The sequence below is a fragment of the Lepus europaeus genome, chromosome 5 (genome assembly GCF_033115175.1).
Source record: "Lepus europaeus isolate LE1 chromosome 5, mLepTim1.pri, whole genome shotgun sequence".
Taxonomy (NCBI): Eukaryota; Metazoa; Chordata; class Mammalia; order Lagomorpha; family Leporidae; genus Lepus; species Lepus europaeus.
The window spans coordinates 39768094-39794395 of record NC_084831.1 but is presented as its reverse complement, the minus strand read 5'-3'; the positions used below and the strand labels follow the sequence as shown (position 1 = coordinate 39794395).

General features: G+C 56.5%; 1 protein-coding gene across 2 annotated transcripts; it reads right to left on the bottom strand.

Annotated features, from left to right (window-relative positions):
• Positions 1 to 1869: 1869 nt before the first annotated feature.
• On the bottom strand, positions 1870 to 25485 carry SLC5A9 (solute carrier family 5 member 9). 2 transcript variants are annotated; one of them, XM_062193328.1, is made up of 15 exons: positions 25324 to 25485; positions 23248 to 23319; positions 19152 to 19288; positions 18943 to 18965; positions 18727 to 18911; positions 17532 to 17637; positions 16797 to 16877; positions 16292 to 16497; positions 15950 to 16085; positions 14647 to 14754; positions 12294 to 12444; positions 10446 to 10614; positions 8620 to 8835; positions 5220 to 5379; positions 1870 to 2078 (listed from the first exon to the last, which is right to left on the bottom strand). In XM_062193328.1, exons 1-15 carry the CDS (start codon positions 25483 to 25485, stop codon positions 1870 to 1872), a joined length of 2121 nt encoding a protein of 706 aa, XP_062049312.1. The 2 variants fall into 2 exon arrangements, with proteins under 2 accessions (XP_062049312.1, XP_062049313.1); XM_062193329.1 differs by lacking the exon at positions 18943 to 18965 and having other exon boundaries at positions 18727 to 18891; positions 19184 to 19288.
• Between the last annotated feature and the right edge of the window lie 817 nt (positions 25486 to 26302).

Here is a 26302-nt window from a genome sequence, read left to right as displayed (position 1 = left end):
ATGGTGAGATCATGAACGGGACAATATGGCTTCCCCTAGGAAGTGACTTTTGTGCTGAGACGTGACGAACAAGTAGGAGCTAGGCAAAGACGGAAGGGATGGGGGTGGCCCTCCCTCCTGAATCACCCACATGTGCATACATCTCTGAGCCACGCGAGATGGGTCTGGAGTGGAGTGGAAGTTCAGCAGGGAGGGAAGGGGCTGAGAACCAAGGCAGGAGGATGGAGCTGGGAGAATGAGGAGGACACCGTGATAAATTCTCATAGTAGGCTGCCAAGGAACTTTTAAAAATATCCAGTTTTAATTTGTGCTGCTATGTTGTAAAATCCTCCCCTGCCCAAACTTGCAGCAAAATCCTCTGCACACAAGCGATGTGTGTGCACAGTTGTGGGGAAATCAGGGCGACGGCTGAGTACTCAGTACAGGCCAGCGGGGGACAGTGGGGAGAGCAGTCACCTGGCACGAGACATAGTGAGGAAACAGGCAGCTGGGAACCAGAAACTGGAGGCAGCGCTGACGGGAACTATTGGTGGAATCAGCTACACCTCAAAGACACAGACTTCTGTTGGCATCCGATTGTATTAGTGATTAGTGTGAAATGATCATCAAAAACAGCATAAAAGAGATATGATGAGAGCAGGTGCAGCTTAGGCAGCTGGAAGAAGAAAGGGACATTCCCACCTCGGGTCTTTGTCAGTGGGCTGGCACTGTGGTCTCATTCCAGTATCCAAGACACAGTTGTTTAAATGCCAAGGTAAGGTCCCTGAAAGTCACTACCCAGCCAGCCACAGCCCAAAGTACATGAAAAAAGTCCTTGGAGAATTGATTAATTCAACATGTATTTATTGAACACCTCTTCTTTTTGGGGTACAAAGTCACTTGGGAGTGGTCCTTGAACCCTGCCCCTTCAAACACTCAGTATAGAAAGGAAAAACCATGTGGTTTTGAGTGATCAGTTCTGTGATAGGGTAGGTGCAAGCATGGTGAGAGTAGTAGAGCTTGACCCACCTGGGGCATTAGGACAGCTTCCTGGAGAGGGGACACTTAAATGTGGGTGCCTGGCGGGCAAAGGGAGAGAGGCAACAGGCCAGATGCAGAGGCTCCTAGGCTGTCTGTGCTGCCTCCTGCTGGTCTTACCCTTAAGTACAGAGTGCTGTGCCTTGATTCCTCTTGTTTTCAACAAGTCATCTCTTTACCACTCGATCCTAGGACTTTGTGGTATGGTGCAGCTTTGTGCATGTTTGAATTTGAGAGTAGGAAGAGGCGGAGTTGGATAGGGGCAAGGACAGCCCATTGTTCAAGAATCTCCTTCCCCAAATACCAGCCACTACCATATTTAACTCCATCTTTGGCCTCTTACTCCTTTGGCTCTGACAACCACCACTAAGGAGACACAAAAAGCCCTCCACAGTACATGTGTGCTGCAAATAGATTCCTGGAGTTTAAAATCAGAGAAGGTACAGAGGCAGAGGAAGGGGAGTAGGGAATAACAAGGAGCATTTGGATTTTTGCAAATTTCTTGCTACTTCTTTTATTGTACACTCCAATTTTCTAACCTCAAGACATACACACAGTAAGAGTTCCTAAGTCGTCTTAACAGAGGTAGGAATGTGAGACAATGTAATGGTGAGCTGGAGTCCCTGGACCCAGGGTGAGTCCAGCTGTGTGACCCTGAGCAAACCGAATGCTCTCTCTGGCCTGCACTTCTGCGCTTATCAAGTGAGCAGTTGGATTAGATGCTCCTCAGGGGCTCTTGTCTCAGCCTCCATAGCTTCTGGCCTGGACAGCAAGCAGGTAAACAGCCTGTCTCTGTGGCTGGCCAGGCTTGGGCCACGTGTATCTACCTTAGCTAAAGACAGGGCTGCAGAATCATGCAAAGTAGCCCCAGAGGAAGACGTTGATGGCCAGCAGGATGATGGCGTTGACGTCACAGATGCTTCTCCAGAGCGGCTCCTCCTCAATGCTGGTCAGCTTCTGCTCCAGTGCAGCCTTCTCTGATGGACTCAGGGTCTGCTCCGGGGCCCGGGAGAGCCCACAGAACCAGCCCCAGAGCAGCTTTCCCCAGGACCTGTGTGGGGCTGGAGGAGAAAAGCCAGAGGGGGAAGGGACATTGGGAGGAGAGGCAAATGAGAGAGCAGGAGGAGAGATAATGAGAAACCAAAGAAAGGGGTGAGGATGCCCAGGAGGTGGGGGGTGGCCTTTTCTGCGAAGCCCAGGCAGGTGCCAAGCCGCGGCTCCAGACTGAGCACTGACTCCAGCCAGACAGCGGAAGCATCTCATCGCTGCAAGGGATGCGTGCTAAGAATGGAGCATAAGGCAGTTCGCCCAGATTGAGAGCGTGAAGGAGCACTGTCTGAGCCAGGCAGGGCCAGCTCTGCCTTCGGCTGACCAAGGCCACACCCAGATCACTCGGCTCCTCTGAGCTGCAGGTTCTTCTCTCCCAAATGCGGCCACGACAGATGCCCTGCTGAGCTCCGGGTTTTCTGAGCATCAGATGGGGACAGAGACTTGACAGCGCTCTGAAAAGCATCACGGCTGGAGCCAGGCGTGAGGATCTGGTGAATACAGTGCTCTCACTGTGCAGGAGGCTGAGTGAGGCACACACCATCTCCCCAGTGTGGGCAGCATTGGAAGGCAGCACAATTCACCAAAAAACGAAGAAAAAGTAAATGTTTTAAAGTTAGCACATAGCGTATTAAAATAATATAAAGCCCTTTCACTGCGATGGGAAAGAATGCACTAGTAATGGATGCTTTATTATCTTAATGGCCTTAGAATGTGGTCCTTGGTAAGTCCAATGCAACCAGAGGGCATCAGAGATGCAAGGACCCTGGGTACCATCCAATCTGGCTCCCTCATTGCGCAACAGTGAAGTCGCAACAGAGGGAGGAGACCTGTTTAAGATCCCAAGGCCAAAAAGCTGCGTCCACAGTTCCAGCTCACCCCCAGCTCTGTGTGTCTACCTCTCTCGCTGGATTCTGATAATGGCCCTGGAGGTAGAGGATGCACAGAGCTCCCTGTGTGTTCATCTGCCCTGGGACCCTGTGTCGCAGCAGCAGTGACCAAATGCTTTGCAATAGCTCAGTAAATCTGCATCCATCTAAAACCTAGGACACATTACTGCTTTTAGATCTACTCTGTCATCCCTTTATTTGGGAATAATTCACACCACCTGGCTTATGTCTACTGCATGCCTAGTAGGAGGTGTGCTCCTGCTGCTCATTCCGGCAGGGAGGGGCATTTGCAGACATCAGTGCCAGCCTGTCCCTGCCCTTTAACCCCTCCTTGGTGGTGATTTGGGGAGGAGCATCAATTTCCCTCATTGGACTTCTTAACCAAAGAGGTGTTTCCTTTTTCTCCTTTGAGAACAAAGCACCCATGGGAAGCAGGTGCTGCTCTCTGCTCTCCAGGGCTGGCACTTCCCCTTGGCCTGGGGGCCAGCCGGGGAGTAGGTCTTGCTACTATGAGTCTGTTCTGCTTCTGGGATTAGCAGTGGAAAGGACCGCTTAAGCTGTCCCCTTCCCCTCTTCCCTGGGGAGTCACCTGTGGGGTTCTTCCCTCCCTCTGTCCTCCCTTTATCGGTAGCTATTTTGTTGTCAGGTTGCTCTCTTCCAAGGTCTAAGTTTTACAGGGGTCACTGCAATGATGGGAGCAGTAGAGAGAAGTGTGGGCCTCAAACTTGAAAAAGAGACAGGGAGTTACATTCTGCGAATCAAAATACACCAGAACCAACTGGGCTCAGTGATGAGAGGGTGACTCGGTCTTCGGGGCTGCCTTCTGAAGTGAGCCTGAATGCGTGTTGATGTTGTATGTTTTTTGTGGGGACCATTGGCCTTGGCCTGCTGCAGCTTAGACAGGAAGCTGTGAACTTTAGATTTTGGTGGGATTCCAGAACTTAGCAGGTCGTCAGCTCTAGGTACGTGACTGCTTCCCCCAAGTCAGGGTCTTAAGCAAAGTGAAGAGTCACAGGAAGGCTGGGAGCCTTCTCGGGCCTCAGGGACAGCCCAGGGCCCCTAGAACTGGTCAAAGACCTGAGCACTGAGCGCCATGCCATTGCCAGCCACGTGGCTCAGCAAGCGATGCCCTGATGGTCTTGCCTACACTTGGAACCTGCTGGAATCATTCCAAGTTCGACACTCCGGAATCTGGGTCGAGAACTGAGGTATCGCCCGAGGTCCTGATGGAGTTAGGCCAATCCAAAGGCAGAAAGAAGCTGCTAGAGGACCCCCCAGCCCCCCAACCCAGCGTGGAGGTGTCCTCTCACTGAGGCAGGACTTGAGCTCAGGACTTCCATCGCCTGGCATTTGTCAACCGCAAGGCCAAGTGAAATTGACTTTGGACTTACCAAATGAACTGATTTAACTTTTTGAATTTGAAAATTTTCCTAGGGAATTTTATAGTTGGGAAATCTCTATAATGCCACCATTCATTGGTACCTAATCCTATGTATCATGTCCAAAATAGATACGTTTTATCTTATAATTTTCAACATTAAATACTAGATGCTTTTGGAGGAAATTTGATGAATGGACAATGCTAATTCAATTGCAAACCCCCAGGAGGCAAAATCAGCAGCTGCAGGAGACAGCCCGGCCATGGTGGCTGTGGGGAACCTTGTGGAAACAGACACAGCTACGTGCACACGTGGCCACTCTTGACCCTTGAGGGCCAACCATGCTCTGTGTGGCTGTGGACAGAATCGCACAACACAGAAATGCTTAATAAAAGTGGTGCTGAGGTCTGTGGGGGAAGGGGTGTCTCTCTGCCTTCCGTGTGGAGGGAACTCAGCAGGTGGAACCCTCTGGCCCTCTGCTTGGGGCCCATTCATTCAGGTGGATTTGGGAAGGATAAAGAGGACCTTCTTGCTTAGTCCCTCCCTCCTTCACAGGCTAGGCTGTGCCCTGGATCAGATCTGGAAGTGACTGGATGCAGTGTCTGTCTAATCCTGGGGTTCTTGTTAGGAGGTACACCTCCCCGGGGATATAAACCAGATCCCTGTCCTACGTTTTATCAGTAATGAGGGCAATATTTTCACTCCCATCTTCCTTCTTCATTTATCTTTTTTTTTTTTCTCAAGTAGTTCAAGGGCATTATGGGAAGGGTGATATTTTGGGGGCTTCCTCAGAGACCCTATTCCCAATGACCCCAAACGGGGGCTTGGTGGGCCCTGGCATGGTGTCTGTGCCCGCTGTGCAATCCCCTGTGTGGCCCCAGCCTACCTGCAGGCTGCTCCCTGCCCTGACTGGAGTTCTCTGCTGCTCCACTTCCTGCAGGGCACGCTCCTGCCGGCCTCTCCGATATCCCTGGAGAACTCTCCAAGGCCTCCTCTTCTTGGCCAGGATGGGGACAGTCACGCGTCCACCAGGTCAGGCGGGCGAGCTAGAGGAAAGCAGGCAGTGTTTGCAATCCCTCCCTCTGGCTAGAAGCTGCAGACAAAGCAGGCCCCGCTCATGGGAGGCTGCCAGAGCAGCAGCAAAGAGCACCAGAAGCAAGGCCGGGGCAGGGAGCCGAGTGGCCCAATGGGAACCCTGTTTGTGAAACATGAGCACTTGCCCTATGCCAGGATCCCACTGGGTGCTGGCATTCAGACCGAGCCAGGCACAGGCCCTGGCCTCAGGGAGCTCGCAGGCTGGGAGACACAAGGCTGCGCAGGGGGTGAGTGCCTGATAACGAAGGCTTGGAAGGTCTGCGATGGAGCTGCTATTTTTTTAAAAAGTTGGTTGTTGGCGATGCAGAGTCACCGCGGACTTTAGGCAAGGGGCGGAGACTGGACATGAGGGGATTTTCAAAGGTCTCTTGGAGTGAACTGAAGGCTGGAGGCTGTTGCCGAATTGATGCAAGAAATAAGTGTGCAGGGTGATAGGGAGGCAGGAGCAGCCTTGAGGACCAACAAGGAGGCAAAATCTCCTGACCAGGGTGACTGTGCCAGGTGAGGGGGTGGGAAGAGACTACCAGGGCTCCTGCTCCTGCCTGGATGATCAGGTGGGTAGCGGGGCCCCTCCCAGGGACAAGGAGTAGGTTTTAGCACTCGCGAGGGTGCGTGTTGGGGGGGAGTGCGAGAGGACCTGCACACACACACACAGGTGACGACCAGCTCACAGGGTCTGGAGGACCCAGGCGAGCAGAAGCAAAGCCGTGTTCGCTGGACGACTCTGTGGCTGGTTTTCTGTCTTCTCCCTCTCGGGGACTCGGCAGAGGGAAACACGGCCAGCTCTCCAGCTGATGTCGGCGGTGGAGGATCCAGCCGTGAGCTCTGAACCAGCTCCTTTCCAACCAGGCTCTCCTGGCCCACAGCTGTTTGCTACATGTCGGGCCAAGTGTGTGCAGCTGTGCCCAGTGCAAGCCGGCTTCCCAGTGGGATCATGAGAGCTTGGGCCATTTCTTTTCCTGTCTGTATCCCTCAGTGCTGTGTGGCAGTAGTGACATGTGAGCTGTGTCTGTGCCACCAAGAGGCAGTAAGACTGGCGGTTTTTAATCTTGGGGGAGGGGAGTTTGGCTGGAGATCAAGAATTAAGCAAAGCATCATGTTTCTGTAGAATGCTGTTGAGTACATAGTCCAAGGACACCGTGGAGTGGGAAGTGTTATGGGTCACAGGTGGGTTATCACTTATATTTTATGGGGCATGGACCAAACAAAGCCCATGAAGAAATCAGAAGAGTGAGGAGCAGGGTAGAAAAAAAAGTCAGGAGGGAGTACATCACGGAAGTGAACCGAAGAGCGATCACCAGGGGGCAGGAAGTGGTCAGTGGTGCCTGCGTCTCCTGGGAACTCAGGAGGAAGATGAAGAGGTAACTCCTGCTTCACCTGCAAGAAGCTATCAGAGGGCTGGCGCTGTGGCTCAACAGGCTAATCCTCCGCCTAGCGGCGCCAGCACACCGAGTTCTAGTCCCGGTCGGGGCGCCGGATTCTGTCCCTGTTGCCCCTCTTCCAGTCCAGCTCTCTGCTGTGGCCCAGGAAGGCAGTGGAGGATGGCCCAAGTGCTTGGGCCCTGCACCCCATGAGGAAGCACCTGGCTCCTGCCATCGGATCAGCGCGGTGCACCGGCCGCAGCGCACCGGACACGGCAGCCACTGGAGGGTGAACCAACGGCAAAGGAAGACCTTTCTCTCTGTCTCTCTCTCTCTCTCATTGTCCACTCTGCCTGTCAAAAATTAAATAAATAAATAGATAAAAATTAAAAAGAAAAGGAGCTATCAGAGAGCTGGGCGAGAGCAATTTCACAGAACCGCTGGGGCCAGCAGCCAGGCTGCCGAGGCTTAGGAAAGAAACAGGAGGTGGGAAGTGGGGGCAGGGAGTGGAGACCGCTCTTGGTACAAGTCTGCTGGAGAAGGAGGCCACAGTCACTGAGGGAGAACAGGACCCAGTGAGGGACCTCAGATTGGGAAAGATGGCCGTGTGAGAGTGAGAAGCAGACGGTGGGGGAGAATCCAGATGCCGAGGCGCAGGAGGGGTCGTTTGCAGAGTGAGGCATCAGAAGGCAGCCTCCTAGCAGGTGGTCTGCTTGCTAGGGACTCAGTGAAACCAGAGCCCTACTGTCTGCTGCAAACCCTAATGTGCCACCCGCACAGGGGCACTGATAGTGACTTCCCCCAGTACTTCAGGGATGACACCTGCCATGGCCTTTGTGATGGGCTACACTGCACTCCTGAGAATCCCTATGTTAAAGGCCTAACCCCTAGTGCCTCAGCACGTGATTGTATTTGGAAATGGGGTCTGAAAGATAAAATTAAAAGGGCCAGCACTGTGACACTGTGACACAGCCATGAAGGCCACTGCCTGCAACGGTGGCAGCCCATGTGAACTCCAGTTCAAGTCTTAGCTTTCAAATAAATAAATACACGCTTAAAAATAGATAAAGTGAAGATTGAATGAGGTCATTAAAATGGGCCCTAGCCCAATATGGCTACTGTCCTTAAGGCAAGAGCTTTGGTCACAGACAGGCACAGAGAAGTTCACGTGACCGCAGAGAGGAGAAGGCAGACACGTACAGCCATCGAGAGAGCCCCCGGAAGAAACCAGCCCCGTCGACGCCTTGGTCTCGTCCTCCTCAAATTGAAAGGCAACCAGTGCCTGTGGTTGAGGCCACTCAGGCTGCGGTACTCAACCATGGCGGTGCTAGCCAGCTGATGCAGGGGCTAAGGATAGGAAAGGGCTTCACAAGACTGGGCGTCACTGGTAAACCAGGAAGCTGGGGAGAGGTGAGTCCTCCGTCTAGAAGACTGCTTTCTCATGCACTTCTCCCCCAGCCACCCCAAAAAATCTCCATTCATTCTTCAAGGTTCGGCTCTGTGGGTGTACCCTGGTCCCCAGGTGACTGCCTCCCCTTCTGTGTTTGGCCCCTCCCACTGAGCTTGGTCCTTTGTATGGGGAGGGATCGTGTGGCATCTGCTTCCCTCTGGGGACAGACACATGCAGGGACTATCAACTATGAGCACAAGGCCTGACACACAGCAGGCACTCACGGAGTGGTTGCTGAATTGCACGGGCTGCTTTCCGCTTGGAAATTCACAGCCCCATGAGTTCTCCCTCCCAAGGACAAGTGCGTGGCCACGGGGATACTGGAACCAAGCAAATGAAACCCTGTCCGGGCACTGGGCGGGGCAGGAAGCGCCACTTGCCTTTTCCACAGGGATGGGGGCTGTGCAGAGGCTGACAGTGACGATGACGATGGCAGTGAGTCCGCAGAGGAGCAGTGCGAAGTACAGGTAGTGGAAGTCCTTCAGCACGGCTGGCCTCCGGTCCACCTCCCCACAGGCCGGGGCCGGGTACGAGAACTCCAGGACCATGCGCAGAAGCCCCACTCCCAGGCCAAACATGAGGCCCCAGAATGCTCCCTGTGGAGAGAGGGGTGGGACCCAGGGAAGACCTCAGGACTGTGCCCCCGCACAGTCTCCCACTGGCTTCCCCCATGAGAGAGCTCCCGAGCCGTGCTGAGACCTTCTCTGACCTAGGGACAAGCTGAGCAGTGTCCTGCCAGGGACAGGGGCTGTGCCAGCTCTGGCAGGCAGAGCAGGATTTGAATCCGGGCTCCATGTCAGAATGACTCTGAACCAAGCCCCTGACCCTGCCAACCCAGAGTCCTCCCACGGGAGTCCTCCCACGGGCAACGACGCAGAGGACTTAGTACCAAGGAGCAGGTCCTTGACATTCAGCTACAGCGGAATAAGCTTGTGTAATAAACGGGGAACACCAGGATCCCCAGCCACCTTTGTGCTATGAAAAATCAGAAAGAAGAACAGAGATTTTGCTTTCTTCACTAGAGCTCCCCAACCTGTGACCTGCTCCTGTGCCTGTTTGGATGACTTATATTTTAAAAAGTGAGATTCTGGGGCCAGTGCTGTGGCGCAGTGGGTTAACGCCCTGGCCTGAAGCGCCATAATCCCATATTGGCACCGGTTCAAGTCCCGGCTGCTCCTCTGCCGATCCAGCTCTCTGCTATGGCCTGGGAAAGCAGTTGAAGATGGCCCAAGTCCTTGGGCCCCTGCACCTGCGTGGGAGACCCAGAGGAAGCTCCTGGCTCCTGGCTTTGGATCAGCGCAGCCCTGGCCATTGCGGCCATCTGGGGAGTGAACCAGCGGATGGAAGACCTCTCTGTAACTCTTTCAAATAAATAAAATAAATCTTTAAAACAAACAAACAAAAAAGTGAGATTCTGATCATGACATCAAAAACTCTTAGATGGGCAGAGACACCCGGAATTGGACAACGAGGTCTTGCTGTGTGCCGGGCTCATCACCTGGCTTAGGGAGGCCGTCAGGGAGAGGCTCTGAGGTCTTCTCTGCAGTGAACTTGAACTCTCACGATGTCCTTGTGGAGTTGTGTCCACAGCGTCACTGCCCAAGACCCAGCCTGGAGATTCGGGCCTATCTGTTCTATGTACTCCTGGGGAGGAACCAACTCTGCAGTCCCGGGGGCCCTAGCTTTCTCGGGCCTGTCAGCTTGCAGCGTGGTCATGCAGGTGATGTGTGCTCAGGCCCCACTGTGAGTTCACACCTGGCTGCCTTCCTGCCAGCGCTGTTTTGCTCACACAGAACTGCAGGGTGTTGGAGACAGCGTGGGCTCTGGAGAGCTCTGAGCCTGCTTTCGCTCTCACTCACACTATCCCTCCCTCCCGTGGGTCTCTCAGGTCTCAGCTCAGGTGTCGCTTCGCCCAGGGAGTCCACCCTGACGCCCTCCCAGGAGCCCCCTAGGCTGAGTGCTGTGCTTGACGCCCCCAGCAGCCATTAAGCATTTGTACACTAGCTTGTTCGGTCATTTCTGCCTCCTGGGAGCTCAGCAACCTTCCCGAGAGTTCTACCATTGCGTTCCTGGGGCGGCCGTGAGTCAATGTCTGAATCTAGACCTGTTGCTACGGTCAGGGAGACGGACGGCCACAAAGACCAGAGCATTGGCGGGGGCTCCAGACCCCGTGCTGCAGGGGCAGGGACAGGTACGCCGCACTCACCGGCTCCGTGACCCTCTTGCAGAAGATGGCCAGCAGGAAGAGGGCGGTGATGGGCGGGGCCAGGTAGCTGGTGACAGACTGGATGTAGTCGAAGAGTTGCCCGCTGTTGGAGCTCTGGATGAGAGGGATCCAGAGGATGCTGACGACCACCAGGAACACCACGAACACTCTGCCAGGGAGAGCACAGCATGCTGTGGGGCACCCTTGGCCGGGCCTGGCGAGGGCTGGGGGAAGGCGGGTCATGGGAACTGGGAAGGGCGAAGGGCAGAGGATGCATGGTCACTGACACTCTAAGGTCAGAAAGCCAAAATCCCAAATATTAAGGTTCAGAAATCAAGAGTGCTAAAGCCCCGGAACACAAGAATTCCCAATCCAAACTCCCAGAATTCATCGGGGGCCTTCGAGATCATGTCACTCACCTACTGCTCATGGGATGCTCCATACCTTTCACTCCACCACCTGACCCAGTACAAGGCCTCAGATCTTTGCTGGGGAAGCTTTTCCTTCTCTTTCAGTCCCAACCCTGCGCGGGGCAGAGGCCTTGTCCACGCTCCTTCAGCTCCCACCGGCTCTCCTTGATGTTGGCACTGAGCTTAGGGAAGGAACCCGTCCTCCTCACCCTGGCCTGAGCCTAAATCCCTAAAGTACTCCTGATGTATGATTCGTGCAGATGTGTGAACAGAAAAAACTGTTCTTGCAAGGGCTTGATGCAGTGATACAAACGGCCACAAGATGGAGCCCAAATCCCACTGACTGATGAAAGAAGTGGCTCGGAGACCACGCAGTGTGCCAAGAGACAGGGGCTGCTTCCTTTGAGATGTCTTTGCACACCTGTCTTCTGCCTCCCCCTGTCCTTCTCCCAGTCTCCACCAGAGCAGAGGCCACCCAAGTGGCTCCTCCTACCACTCATCCCCTCCCTCGTCCTCCGGCCAGATCCTGGCTGGTCTCTCCTTGCTCTGAGCTGGGGGTGCACATCTGAGCAGGCAGGAGGACCCCATCAGGATCCCAGTGGAGGGGACAGTGAGTGCGAAGGCAGGGGTGTGAAGGAACATGACATCTACTTAATCCACAGAACGTCTGCACGCATCCAACGGCAGGGGAAGCTAAGAACCTTTGTGCAGAAGCTCAGTTAGCCAAGCTTAAAGTTTGAAACCAGGATCTCAGAGAGGGCGCACCAACCCTGTGGAAACCACACCCCCCCCCCCCCCCAGCCTGTGGAGAGCAAGACTACTCAGCCACCACGCTACTCCTTTAAAAGCATAAAACAGACGCCTACAGTGTGAAGTTCCAATTCTTTGGCTTGGTGTCAAGGCTCTGTGTCACCTGGAGACAATCTGCCACGACCTCTCTGTATTCCCTGTTTCTCCATCTTAAACAGCGAGCACCCCAAGGCAGGGCTATGTGATCCCGGCACGGGGACGTGCAAGGTGGGTCTGAGGGATGAAATGAACAGCCTCTTGGGTGTCTGGGGGTAGCAGCCGGGGTTGGGCTGAGACCCTGGAGGGAGCCGCTTGCTCACTTCCCTCCCCTGTGCACCGTTCACCTGTCCTAACCCAAGAGCTTTGCCATCTTGTCTCAAGCACCCCCGTTGATCAAGCCAAGAGAAAAGAAAGAGGCAGGGAAGAGATTTTTTTCTCCCTCCCCATTATTCCAGAAGCGGTGGAGTGGCCCACAGTGGGGGAGGGGCTTACCTAAGGGCACAGGAGAGTGCTGGTCCTAGAACCCAGGGCCCTGTCTGCAGCCCAGGGCCCCACCCCAGCCACAGTCTTCAGGGAAACCAGAGCAGCAGGAGACCACGGAGGGGGCGGGGCTCAGCCTGCAGGGAGGGGGAAGCAAGGGCTGGCGCACCTGCCCACCACCATCAGCTCCTGCTCTGTTGCCTTGTTGCGGAGGCGCCGCCACACGTCGACTGCGAACAGGGTGCTGCTGCTGTTGAAGGTGGAGGTGAGCGAGCTCATGAGGGCAGCCATCATCACGGCGATCATCAGGCCCCGCAGACCTGGCGGACAGGAGCCGTGGGAGGGTGGCCGGCCCGTGGGGCCTGGGAGTTGGGAGTGAAGATGGCCGGGAAAGGCCCTGGGGGAGTTCCCACCTGCACCTGCACCTGCACCTGCACCTACACAGCCAAGGAGTCCAGGAGCCCGCGGAGCCAGAGCAGGATCTGGCCAGGCCACGTGGCCTCGGATGTGGCTCATTTGTCCTCTGGTGCCTCAGTTTCCTCATCTGTGCCGTAGGGCGTGGGAGGCAAGGTGCTATTAGAGCTCTCTGCAGCTTTCTAGTCTCAGTCTGGATCCATAGCTTTGTAGACTTAGGCAGCGTCAGTAACACCCTCCATGTGGGGCTGGGGCGACTGCTGCTGATCAGTGTGGTGGGGGAAGGGGGCCTGTTGATAATGGTGTGTGGTGGGGTGGGGGCTTCTTGGTAATGGTGTGGTGGGGTGGGGGCCTGTTGGTAATCGGTGTGGTGGGGTGGGAGCCTGTTGGTAATTGATGTGCTGGGGTGAGGGCTTGTTGATAATGGTGTGTGGTGGGGTGGGGGCCTGTTGGTAATGGTGTGGTGGTGTGGGGGCCTGTTGGTAATGGTGTGGTGGGGTGAGGGCCTGTTGATAATGGTGTGTGGTGGGGTGGGGGCCTGTTGGTAATGGTGTGGTGGGGTGAGGGCCTGTTGATAATGGTGTGTGGTGGGGTGGGGGCCTGTTGGTAATGGTGTGGTGGGGTGGGGGCCTGTTGGTAATGGTGTGGTGGGGTGAGGGCCTGTTGACAACCATGTGCTGTGTGGAATTTTGTGCCTTCTTCCTGACACCGCGGTGTTGGACTAAAGCCCCAGCCTGAGAGGCAGACGCGGCGGCTGTTTGCGGGCTCTGCCGGAACCGGCTGGGTGAGTGCCGCTGCTCCCGGGACTGGTCCTGTGCCCCCTCTGAGCCTGGTTGTCCACGCAGACAAGGGAGGCTCCCTGACGACAGTGACAAAGCTACTGGAACTGCGACTCCCGGGGGGATGACCTCCAGCCTTGATCCCACCTCCGTCCTCTTCCCTCCATGTTCTCGTGGGGCTAGACCCCTCCCTGTGGTTGATGAGGCTCACCCCACCTCCCTGGAGGACCCCCAGGTGGGTTGCCATCAAGAGTTGCAAACACAGGTCCCCACTTCCTCGGGCCTCCCACTTCCCTTGGAAGTTGACAGCATCTTTCTGGTCCCTCGCTGCACACCTCAGGGTTATATTAGGCCCTTCCTTGGCTCTCCCCCCTGTACCCCCACATCGGCCTCTCTGTGGCTGCTCCGTCCTAGTTGGGTCTCCAATCAGCGCCACCATTTCTTTGACTTATTTCTCATTTTATGGGCAAGATGGAATAGCCCTGCTCACCCACTGCCTGCCACGAACCCAATCTCAGTAGCCTTGCCATCCCACCTCGCGCAGCCAGGAGCTGGGAGCCCTCCCGGAGCCCCCATCAGTCACCACGCCCTGCCCGTTCTGCCTCCCGGACACCTTCAGCTCCCTCCTCGTCCTCTCTAGAGCTGCAGACTCATCCCAGTCGCACTTCCCTGGACTGGACTGCTGCCACCCCTCCTCCACTGTCTCCCAGCTCCTGCCTAAGCCTGTCTCCACGCCCCAGAGGTGCAGTCAGCCACGCTCTGTCCTAAAACCCAAGTACCCTCTGCTGTCTCTGGAGCAAAGGCTACGCACAGGACGGGGCCTGGCCACGGCAGCCTCTCCAGGAAGGCTGTCTTTCTTCCTCTGGCCTCCGAGTCCGCCCTGGGCTGCTCCAGTTCAGAAGTCATGGTCTCTCCACCCTGGGCCTTCACACACCCAGCTTCTCTCATCCCTAGAATGGCATTCCCAGGCCGCCACCGCCAGCTTTGTCAGCTTGGGATTTGCCTTGGGACACAGCTCCATTTCCTCCTCTCTGGGAGACCCTCCTGACTCTTCCCAGACTGGGTCACAGCCAAGTCTCAGCTGAGTGCCCGGAGACAGCAGGAAGCCGGGCGCAGGGCCTGGCCCTCCACTGCAGCTCCAGGACCCACAAGCTGAGCAGGTGCCTTCCAAACGCTGCCGCAAAGTGTGGCTGGGTGCATGTGTGTGTCACATGCACATGGACATGGGTGCGGAGTGAGGATTTCTCTTTGCTCTTCCCATCCGTTCTTAGTGCAGCTCCTGCTGGGCAGTGGGGATCGGAGGAGGCTGAGTGGGAAGATGGGACTCACCAATGGGCATAAGCCCCATGACCAGCTTGGGGTAGGCGATGTTGGAACATCCCACTCGGGCCCCGCAGACTCTTTGGCAGATGTCGGGGTCCACACAGCCCACCTCGTCTGCAAAGGGAGGGGTGGCAGTTAGAGCAGTGGGGCCCTGTGCTTTCTCAGGGTCGCCCCATTTGCTCTCTGACTCCTGGAGATGCTGGCAATGACCGTGACCCTGGTGGTGTCAGGGCCTGGGCCAGTTTCTTGCTTGTGTTCTACCCTGAAAAGCCGAGAGTTCTTTGGGTGTCAGGCCTTGCATCTTTGTTCTTTTTTGTTTATTTGTTTTGTTTGGAAGGCAGAGTGAGAGAGACAGAGGGAGGGAGGGAGGAAAGAAGAGAGAGAGAGATGGAGAGAGAGAGTGGGAGGAGAGAAAGGAGAGAGAGAGAGATCTACCATCCACTGCTTCACTCCCCAAATGTCTGCAACAGCCAGATCTGGGCCAGGCTGAAGCCAGGAGCCAGACCTTCATCTGGTCTCCCACACGGTGGGCAGGGAGTCAAGTAGTTGAGCCATTTTCTTGTGCCTTCCCAGGTGCATTAGCAGGAAGCAGAGTAGCCAGGACTGGAACCGGCACTCTGATATGGGATGCGGGCTTCCCAAACAGTGACTTAACCTGCAGCACCACCATGCTGGCGGCCAGGCGTTGCATGATGATAGAGGCACAGAAACATCCTTGGGAGATGCTGAGAATAGCTTACAGAGTTTTCCGCCCGTGAGGGGGAAACAGGGCTTTCAGACGGCATTCAGACATCCGTCTCTTCTACTTTGTGGGCTGAACGTGTCGCCCACAAAGCCCAGATGCTGCCTCTGTGTTCTTTTTTTTTTTTTTTTTTTTGACAGGCGGAGTGGACAGTGAGAGAGAGAGACAGAGAGAAAGGTCTTCCTTTGCCATTGGTTCACCCTCCAATGGCCTCCGCAGTTGGCGCGCTGCGGCCAGCGCACCGTGCTGATCCGATGGCAGGAGCCAGGGGCTTATCCTGGTCTCCCATGGGGTGCAGGGCCCAAGTACTTGGGCCATCCTCCACTGCACTCCCTGGCCACAGCAGAGAGCTGGCCTGGAAGGGGGGCAACCGGGACAGAATCCGGTGCCCCGACCGGGACTAGAACCCGGTGTGCCGGCGCCGCAAGGCGGAGGATTAGCCTAGTGAGCCGCGGCGCCGGCCTGCCTCTGTGTTCTTATCAGGGAAGCAGCCTCAGCTCCCTCCCAGCATTGCCCAGGGCACCTTGTCCTCCCATCCCCCTGCCAAGGAGCAAGGCGAACACTCACCTGGGTACAGGGCCCGGCTGATCATGCCCGGCATGACGATGAAGAAGGTGGGCAGGATCTTCAGGTAGCCCCCCAGCACAGAGCCTCCCTTGGCGTGGGACAGACTCTTGGCAGAGAGTGACCGCTGCACAATGACCTGCACGGGAGCATAGCACAGGGGTGTGGCCCCTTGCTGGGAGGAGCTCTGCCCAGCCGCAGGTGCGCCCTGACCCCGGTCAGCCACTGCTCCTGTTCCCAGCCCAGGACCAGGCCCACCCCTCTGTACCTTCTGTGCCTGACTTCTCTGCAGAAAGCCCCCCCCCACTCCCTGGTGGGCTTGGCTGTGCCTGCCTGGGGCGTTACCTGGTCTGTGCACCAGCACCAGGTGGCCAACACAGTAAGTCCAAAAATGAGACCTGGCCATGGGATGTCCCCGCTCACAGGGTCCCGAAGCATGTGGAAGGCATCTGGCCGTGGGAGGTGACAGGTGGTGTTGGGGACTGTGACGTTAGGGATGGCCTGCCTGTAGCGCTGCTCCAGGCCTGGGTACCAGCCCACCTCCTGAAAGCCTGTAGGAGCAGACACAGTGAGAGAAACAGTGCTGGGAGCTCACTGGACTTGTAACACAGCCCAGCCCAGCTCCCAGCCTCATGTGGGCTCCCCGGGGTTACAACTGACAGAGGGGTTGGGAATGGGGCAGGGAGACAGGGGCTAGGCTCAAGACTCCTGGTTTGGAAAGAGAATCCTGACCTGGAGAAGAGACGTGGCTCTGAGCTGGGGAAGCTTCCAGACAAGCCACAGAGGTGGCAAAGCCACATCAGAGAGGACCTTGGGGTGAGGTTAGGGGGTGTGTATGCCTCTTCCTCACCCAGAAACATGAGGACCAGGGCTCCCCCCACCATGATCAGTGTCTGCAGAGCGTCTGTGTAGATCACGGCCATGAGGCCCCCTGGGGACGACAGCAGAGAGTTCATCAGTCAGCATCCGCAGCAGGGCACCCCCTAGCTCCCATCCTGGGAGGATCCAGGCTGGCCACAGTCAAAGTGCTCGGGGCTAGTTCTGTCCGGTCTGGCGGTAGCCATAGTTTCTCCTTGCTGTTCGGTTTCCCAGGGCCATTCCTTTGCAGGTGCTGTTAGCTCCCCTGGGAGTACAGCCTCCTTTCCCTCTCCATCTGAAAGCCCCCAGCCTATGCAAATCTGCCCTGCACTGGCCTCTCGGGCTGCCCAGCCTTGCATGGGCGACTTGAAGAGACAGAAGAGGGTGGGTTTGCACTTTTGCATGGAGCTACCCACGGCAATTGTGGTCCAGATCACGGGCTCCTAATGTCGACCCTACGCCCTGCTGTCATGGGCCTTTCCCGTGTCTCCTGCCATTCCTCCCTCCAGTCTGCCCTTGTGCGTCCCGCCGTGTCACTCAGTCTCTTCCTCCAAGCTGCCACTGGCTGTGTGTCCCCGTCTCTGCCTGTCTCTGTCTCTCCGCCTCTCTCTCCGGTCATCCCTCTCCCTCAGTCATTCTCTCGGTCTCTGGGTCACTCAGAAGCTGCCCTGTCATCCCCTGCCAGTCTCAGTGTCTGCACCGTGCTGAGATCCACCCTCGGACCCACCTGCGATGGTGTAGACGGCTGTCACCACCAGCAGGAGCGCCGTGGAGAGATAAAGGTTCCAGCCCAGGGCCATCTGGATGAACAGGGCTCCAGAGAAGATGTCCGTCTGCAGAGAGCCAGGACCCATGGAGCCAGCCCACCCGAGGCCCTCAGTGTGGCGGCTGTGGGCGCGTCACTCAGCTGCTCCGCCCCTCAGTGCCCTGAGCCCTCGCCACACAACGAAGAGGGCAGGGCCTTGTGTGCCACGCTGAGGACTGGCTCCACCTGGCCGACAGCCATGGATACGGCAAAGCTTGCAGCTTTGAGACTGAGAAAAGTTGAACCCCGTGATGGGACCAGGCTTGTCTGGTGGCTGTGGGGGAGTGGTGAGAAAGGGATGGAAGGCTGAGGAAGTGAAGGGGAAGCTGGGGTGGGGAGGAAGAGGCCATTTGGGAGGAGAGAGTGGGACCCCAGGGGTCACGGACTGCTCCTGGACAGAGCAGGGGCCCCAGCTGACCCACCGGTCAGGAGCCCTGTCCTTGGAGACATCTGTGGGCCGGGTGGGCTTATTAGAGGCCCTGGGGAGCAGCCTGCCCTAAGCTGACCCGGACTGTGTTCAGCACTGAGAACAGGGGCCTTAGGGTCATTTTCAGCCCCAGGCCTGGCTATTGGCTGGCTGAGCTCCTTGTGGTGTGCGTGGGGCCCAACCGTGACCATTTTGTGAACTCCGTACAGGGTGGACAGCCTCACAGCGTGGACAAGAGCTGGCCTGGCCACTGCAGCTCCTCTTGTGGACTTGGGCAATGCGGGCCACCTGACCAGCTTCGCTTCCTGAGTTGAGCTCAGTAGAGGGACGCTAAGCTTTTTTCCTGTCTAACATTCTCGGTAGTTAATGTCTGGTCGCTGAATGGAGAATCAATGGAAAGATAAATCAAGGAAGGAATGAATTATGAGAGCGTGAGTTCTTTGAATACAGGGACTTTCATTCACTCAGCAAGCGTTCACCCTTCGTCCCTGCTTGCCCCGCTGCTGTGGGGGGAGCCCGTGCTGGCGGTGTGCGTGGAGCTGGCCGGCCCTCCCTCTCCTCTTCTGCAGCCTCACCCCCAGTCCGTGACCCTCAGCGTTCCCTACACTGTAAGCCCGTGGCCACGCACGCAGCAGGTCTCTGCACCCAGCGTGCTCAGGGACGAGGCGATGGCAGCAGGCAGGCACCCACCGAGATCTTGGTGAAGATGTAGAGGATGAGAGACAGGACGGACAAGTACATCTGGATCCTCTGGCCCCCGAAGCGCTTCCTCAGGTACTGTGGCATGGTGACCACGCCGGCGGCGATGTACACAGGGACAAAGACCCAGCCCAGCGCCAAGAGCAGCCAGGTCGCCTGGGAGAGGGACAAGAAGACTTGCAGGTGGCAGGCGCAGATGGAGGGGGCCTCCCATTTGCTGTGGATGAGCCCTGGTCAGGGAGGTGTGGCACTTAGGCCTCCATTGCAGGCCTTCTGGGTGGCCTCAGATGACCCCTCTGCCTCCTCCAGGCCTTGGTTTCCTCCTCCATAAAATGGGTCCCCGGCTCACCATTGCAGCCTCCCAAACACCTCTAAGATCCCCAGCACTAAGGCCGGAGTTGGGGGTGTGTTCAGACCCCTCCTCCCCAGGCCAGGTCAGCTTCCTTACGTTCCACTCGAAGCCTCCCACAGCCAGGCCACCAGCAGCCCCTGTCCCGGCCAGACCGATGAACAAGCCACTGCCCACGTTGCTGGACATCAGAGACGCTCCGATCTGCATGACACAGGTGGGGTCAAGGGTCAGGATTCCTCTGAACCAATCAGGAGCCAGGCCTGACAGTGAGGCAGAGGCATGCTGCAGACATTTGTTAGGTACCCACTGGCCGCCACGCGCTGCATCAGGTACTTTATGCGCGGTATCACGTGGAATCCATGCACATATCCAGATGGAGGACTAATAATTGTCCCAAGGCACAGAGGAAGGAAGGAACGGCAGGAAAAGAGGAAAAGTGAAAATGAGCCCAGTGGCTCCAAGTCACCTGGGGAGTTGGTGGCAAAGCTGGAAAGAAGGAAGTCAGAGAAGAGGCCCCGCCAGGGGGGATAAAGCCCTGCAGTGGGCAGGGAAGCAGGCCTCAGAGAGGAGCGGGCAGGGGGGCCCCCTGGGGGTGGGGGAGGCTCCCCCACCAGTTCCCGCAGGCTCCAGGGCGAGGCCCCAGGGAAGAGCTGAGGGGCCGAGCACAGAGCAGGCCGCCCCCGGAGCTGAGCTAAGATTTCTCTTCCGGAGGCAGTCAACTCCTCTAGGGCAGCAGAAGGCACTGATAATAATAGCAGGGACACTGATCGGAGGCCCGGGGCACTGCGCCAGGGCACTGCCGCGGTATTTAACATATTCAGTCCCACACACACCCCACGAGGTACCTGCTATCACTGTCCCCAGTTTCCTGATGAATGGACTGAGGTGCACGTTGCTAACGTGCCCGGGTGCCACGGCTGAGAAGGGGCCGAGGGAGGATTCACCCCTGGCGCTCTGGCTCCCGGAGCCACTGCCCAAAAACATCCCTTGGCACCTGCTAAGCACTCAGCCACTGTTCTCTCTCATTAGTAGGTGGGATCCTTGCCAGGGAGGGGAGATAGGGAAGAGGGAGGGGCCTGGGGTCTGGGAAGAGGCCTGGAGGAGCCCTAGAGGGCAGGACGGGGAGTGGGGCTGGAAGGGAAGAGTTGTGTCCTGTGTCATCTTAATAAAATCCCTTCCTCTCCCACATCGTCAGCTGCTGTGAAGGGTGGGGTCTCACCTCCCTACAACTTCCTGTTCTCCTAGTGTTCTTGGGAAATAGAAGCGTATGGAGGAACTCAGAGAAGAGGCAGCATAGTAGGGCAAAGGCACAGAGGTAACAAACGTGGCCTGATGTCACCAAAGCCTGGTGCTATGCTTCCCTGACACCTGTGCACACACATATGCAAATACACCCTCACACACATGGATACATGGTCACACATACACGGTCACACATGTGTTCATACACATACACACGCAAGTCCCCACACGTGCATACAGTACACACACATGTACAAGCCATTTATGCATGCATATGCACACACCTGCACACAGACTCACAGTGTACCCCCCATGGTGCACGAGGCCATCCAGCAGGGCTGTGGGTCCCTCAGAACAGGTAGAATGCCCTTCACAAGCAGACTGCCAGCCGTGGCTGCAGAGCTTGTCTTCAGGCCAAGCACCGTCTCCCATACTAATAGCTTCTTGTGCTGCATGCGTGACTTTATGGTTTTAAATCACACCTTCAGGGTGCTTGCAATCTTTCACCCAGAGCTGGCAGAGGAAGGGGCTGAGCCCCTGGGGAGAGTCAGGCTGTCTCCAGGAGACCCCTGCTATCTCCATGAGCCCCAAGCCAATCAGCATACCGTAGGGGAAACCCCTCGTCCAGTGGGCACCCCCTTAGAATGACCCAGTGAAAAGATGGTGATGCCTCAAAACCCTGGGCACTTCCTGAAAGCCAGCATCCTGTTCAGGCCCTCCATCTGCTCTCCTCTTGGACCAAACACTTTTCTGTCAAATAAAACTTTCTGTGTCTTTGCAAATTGTTTCCTGGCCTCTTATTTCTATACTGAGCTGAGGAAAAGAACATACAAAACTCACTCCAGCAGCCACCTTCCCCTCTGCAACATACATGCAAACATTCACACTCACAATCCACTCACACAATTCATTCATTTGCAAGTACAGCCTCACATGCACAGTCGCACATACACGAATACCCATTATGCACACACTGAACACATGTGCATGTACTCACACATGCAACCCCACACAGGTGCTGACATGCCATGCATGCACATACATGTGAACACTCACAATGCACTCTCACATACACACATCCATTCATGCCTACATTTGCTTGCACATGCTCACACACATGCACACTCTCATTTACTCTCAAACGTGCACACACACACATTCTGCCAGGTGGTCCAGGTGTGATGCCAGGGCTGGGCTGGGCCACCTGACGGAGCAGAGTCCCCCAAGGCCTCCTGCTCCAGAGCAAGAGCTGCCAGGCCCTCAGCGGCCAACAACCCCAGCCCTGGGATTCCTTTATGCTGGGCGGAGCGAGAGCTCACCGCCCCTTCTTCCTCTCCCAGATCCTGGACCTCCCTGACAGCCCACAGGGCCTGCAGGGTCTCCTCTGCTCCTTAGAGAACCCAGAACTGATCGTGGGCCAGGGAGGTAGTGAGAGCCAAGACAGGGGAGGGAAGCGGTGGGAAGACGGCTGGGCATGAGTCTGTGAGCATGTAGGTGTGAGAGTGCATGAATGTGAAAGTGTGTGAGTGTGAGAATGTGCGAGTGAACACAGGTGTATGTGTGTATGTGTATGAGGGCCCTAGCATGTGAGCAGAGGGCTGGGTGTCAGCATGAGAGTGTTTATTGAGTGTGTTTGAGAATGAGAGTGTGTGGATGAGTGGATGAGTGACTGTGAGAGTGTGGTGTGCATGTGAGGGTGTGTGCACATGAGCGTGTGAGAGTGTGGATAAGAAGTCATGGTTAAAAGTGTCAGAGTGAGTGTGTATATGAGCATAGGAGAGTGTGTGTGTATGAGTGTTTTACTGCATGAGAGTATGAGCATCAGAGTGTGTAAATCAGTGTGTCAGTGGTGTGATCATGAGAATGTGTGTGAATGCGAGTGAAAGAGTGTCATATGTGTATATATATATAGTGTGAATGTGTGTAGTGTATCATATAGGTATGTGTGAGTATGTGAGTGTGATAGCATGCATATGTGAGTGTGTGTGAAGATGTATGTGTGAGTGTATATGAGTGTGTGAGTCTGTGAGTGTGTATGAGCATGGGAGTATTGTGAGTCTTTGAGTTTGAGTGTGTATATATGAGTGTAAGTGTGTGTGAAGGTATATGAAGGTGTGTGAAGGTATATTGTCCCACAGAATCTGTGAGTATATATCAGTGTGTGAGTGAGTGTGTGAGTGTGAATGAGTGAGTTTGTATATGAGCATGGGGGTGTACAGGAGTATGTATATGTGAGTATGTATGTGAAGATGCACGAGGGTGGGTATATGTCCCACAGAGTATGTGTGAGTGTAGGTGAGTATGTGAGTCTGTGTGAATGAGTGTGAGTTTGTGTATGGGCATGGGAGTGTGTATGAGTGTGAGTCTGAGTGTGAATAGGTGTGAGTTTGTGTATGAGCATGGGAGTGTATGTGACAGAGTCTGTGAATGAGTGTGAGTTTGTATACAGGCGTGGGAGTGTATACGTGAGTGTGTCAAAGTATGAGTGCGAGAGTGTTGTGAGAGCACATGTTTGTGAGTGTGCGAGTGCTTGTGCACACATGCAGTGCTTGTGAGTGCTGCATGCCGGGGTGTGTACAGAGACAGCACCCACTCCTGCTGGGGCTGACCCCCTGCAATTCCCTCCTGTTTCGGGAGGAGGGAGGTGGGAGAGACGCGTCGGCAAAGGTCTCAAGATCAATCCCTGGAGCCTGGTGGAGCTTTTGCCTCTGATTCCCCTCACTTAATCCTCTCGGTTTTAAACTTGTTTGTTTCTTTCCCAAGAAAGTCTCCCCTAGCCTCATCCCAGGGGGCCCAAGGGCTCCCACCAAACTCATAGGCCCTGGGTTTCCTTCCAGCTCAGCAGGGGAAGCTGTTCCCTTGGTCCAAGCAGGAGACAACGAGAGGGAACGTGGGTGTTGGCGTGGAGGTCAACTCACCGGCCACCAGCTCATGGACCTCCCCGCCAGGAAGTAGCCGCCAATGGTCCCTCGACTTGCACGGATGGACGACTGGAAAGGAAATGGCAGGAGCTGAGAACGCCTGAGCCTCCCTCTAACCTCTGCCGTGTCTCCATCCAATCCCCTGCCCCTCAGCCCGGCGCTGTGAGGCACAGAGGGCAGGGTGAGGCAGGACGGAGCTGCCCGAGGGCTGGCGGCTTCCCCAGCTTCGCGCTGTGTGCTTTGAGAGAGCCGCTGCCTCCCCGTGAGCCTCCACTCATCTCCACGCAGCAGTAACTTGTGTCCCCCACCCCGCGTGCATTGGCTTTCCAGAGGCGATGGGTGTGGTCCTCAGCTGCAGCGCGGCTGCCCCTCCCCTCGCTCCAGCAGGGCTCGCATGCAGAGGGCAGCTATTCTGACTGCTCTGCCTGTGGGGCCTGGGGCCTGGCCTGAACTCAGACCACACCATGGAGCCCCATCCAGGCCCCTGGAGGAAGCACGCTGAGCACCAGGAGCTGCCCACTCAGCAGCCGGTTTGGGGCACTGCTCTGCGGCACACAAGGGGAGTGAGGCAGGCAGGAGCCTTCTCCAGGGACACAGCGGTGGGGGCAGGCGATGGGGAGGGAAGAGCAACCCAAAGCAGGTGCTCAGATGCCGGACTCCACAGGCCTCTGACCCAGCCTGGGAGTGGAGAAACAGTCAAGAACGGGGAGGAGAGGGGACATTTGAAAAGAAGCTTCTTTCCCCAGGGGAGAGTCATTAGTGATGAGGGACTCACAGTTGCGCAGGATCTGGTGCTTGAAAGAGAGAGAGAGCTAGAGCGAGAGTGAGCGAGAGAGAGAAAGAGAGGGAGAGAGAGAGATTGGTCTTCTACCTGATGGTTCACTCTTCACTCCTCCAGATGCCTCCAACAGCCAGGGCTGGGTCAGGCTGAAGCCAGGAGCCAGAAATTCCATTCTGATCTCCCACATGGGTGGCAGGGGCCTAAGCACTTGGGCCGTCTGCTTTCCCAGGTACATGAGCAGGGAGCTAGATGGGGACTCTACCCAGGCCTCCCACGTCGGTAGCAGGAAACCAAGCTCTTGAACTGTGTTCTGCTATCTCCCAGGATGTGCATTCACGGGAAACTGGGAGGGAGGTGGAGGAGCCAGGCCGCAAACCCAGGCGCTCTGATGTGGGATGTGGGGGTCCCACATGGTGACTTGGCAGGTATGCCAAACCCCGCCCCTGGTTCTTCCCAGCAGCCCTGGGTGGGCAGGGACTCCTTGCGTCCCTCTTCAAATGAGGACGTTCCTGCCCTCACCATAGCCTAGGGGACTGCAGGGACTGGAGTCACAATCTGCCCCACAGAGAGTCTAAAGGTGCTGGCTTTTATGCAGCTCTCTGGGGTGATAATCTCAGGCATTTATTGCCTGTGAGCTGTGTGCCAGGCACCATGCCAGGGCTTACCAGTATCTTCTTGTGGAATGCTTCAGTTCCACAGTGCAATCCATACTCTGCTTGTCCCCATGGGGAAACTGAGGCTCAGAGGAGGCTTGCATGCACCTAGAGGCCCGTGGCTATAAGCGCTGGAGTTGGGATCTGAACTCAGGGCTCCCTGACCCTGGACACTGCATCTCCCCAGAACAGTGTGGAACAGAGGGGCCTGGGAACCTGCTTGGCACCCTTCCCTGAGAGCACAGGAGCACTTCTTGGCCAGGGCACTAAGCAGTGCAGGATCGGGACAGGCAAGCAGTCAGGCCTTTGCAGAGGTGGGAGTCTTGGATGAGGACGAGGCAGGAGTGAGGCTTGGGGCAGCCCGGGGTGGGTGGGGCAGAGGCAGCAGGTGCATGAGACAGAGAGAAGGAGGCAGGAGTCGGGAGCCCCAGACAGGACTACTTTGGGCTTGCTGTGTGACCTCAGGCAAGCCACAGCCCTCTCTGGGCCTCAGGCTGCCCTTCTGTGGAAGCAGGGGACGATGATTCCTGAAGGCTCTTTCATCTCCACCCCCTGTGGAGCTGTGACCTCCATTCTGCCCACAAGGACTCCCAGTCTGAGATGAGAAGCTGCCCCTGCCCCAGCTTCAGGGCCACTCACCCAGATCCCCACGGCCAGGACGAAGACAAAGTAGACGACCACGACCACGATGTCATAGGTGTGCAGGCTGACGCCAGGGCCCGCTGCTGAGCGTGGGACTGTGTCAGGCCTGCTCCCGGCCCCTGAGGCTCCGGGCCCCATAGCTCCCAGCTCCTTGCTCATCTGTGCGCTGGTCCCCTGCAGGCTGGACTTTGAGGCGCTCCCGGCTTCATTCCTTTCCTTTAATGATTAAACAGCCCAGGCACCATGAGCCTGGCACACAAAGTCCTTCCCACCTGTCCTCCCACCTGCCGCCCCCAGTCCCGACGGGATGCCCTCCCTCTTTCCCTGGCCCCCTCCTCCCCAACACATACCCCTGCACACATGTACACGCCCAGACACACGTGCTCTCCCACCCCCAGGGGAGGAGGAGGAGGAAGAGGAGGAGAGATGAAGCAGCCCCAGAGTTCCAGGGCTGGGGAGGATTTCAGAAACCGACGGTGCAAGCTCCTGCCTGTGTGCAGGGGATGCTGAGGCCCAGGGAAGCAAAGGTGGAGTTGGGCCTGCAGCCAGGCTCCCTGGCAGGCAGCTCTCCGCAATTGTCCTGCGGTCAGCAGAGGGACGCCCGGCAGGCTGCCCCCAGGCCTCGTGAGTGAGTGCCTGTCTCAGTGCCTGAGGGGCCATGTCCCCTTCTCCACGTTGTAGGAAACTGAGGCTGGGAAAGTGACCGTGGTTCACTCCCAGGAAGAGAGCAGGGCAAGGCCAGGCCAGAATTCACAGCTCCCGACGCCTGGCCCACGCTGTCTGCCCCGTGCTGGGACAGATGACATGGCTGGGGTCCGGAGACCCTTCCTGAGAAGGACACAGAGTTCCGCCTGCAGGGTCTCAGGCAGCTGGGCCTGCAGTCCTGAGTGTCGTCTCGCTATTCTGCAGGTGACCTTGGGCAGGTTGTTAAATGTCTCTGAGCCTGGACGTCCTGACCCACGCCCTGCCTACCTCA

Excerpts from the sequence above, each read along its gene's own strand:
- SLC5A9 (XM_062193328.1), bottom strand. The coding sequence starts at position 25,485 with ATGAGCAAGGAGCTGGGAGCTATGGGGCCCGGAGCCTCAGGGGCCGGG. Across the intron at positions 19,289-23,247 it reads GGTCCATGAGCTGGTGGCCG|ATCGGAGCGTCTCTGATGTC; the intron begins GTGAGTTGACCT and ends TGTGTCATGCAG. Across the intron at positions 2,079-5,219 it reads GGGCAGGGAGCAGCCTGCAG|CCCCACACAGGTCCTGGGGA; the intron begins GTAGGCTGGGGC and ends TTTCTCCTCCAG.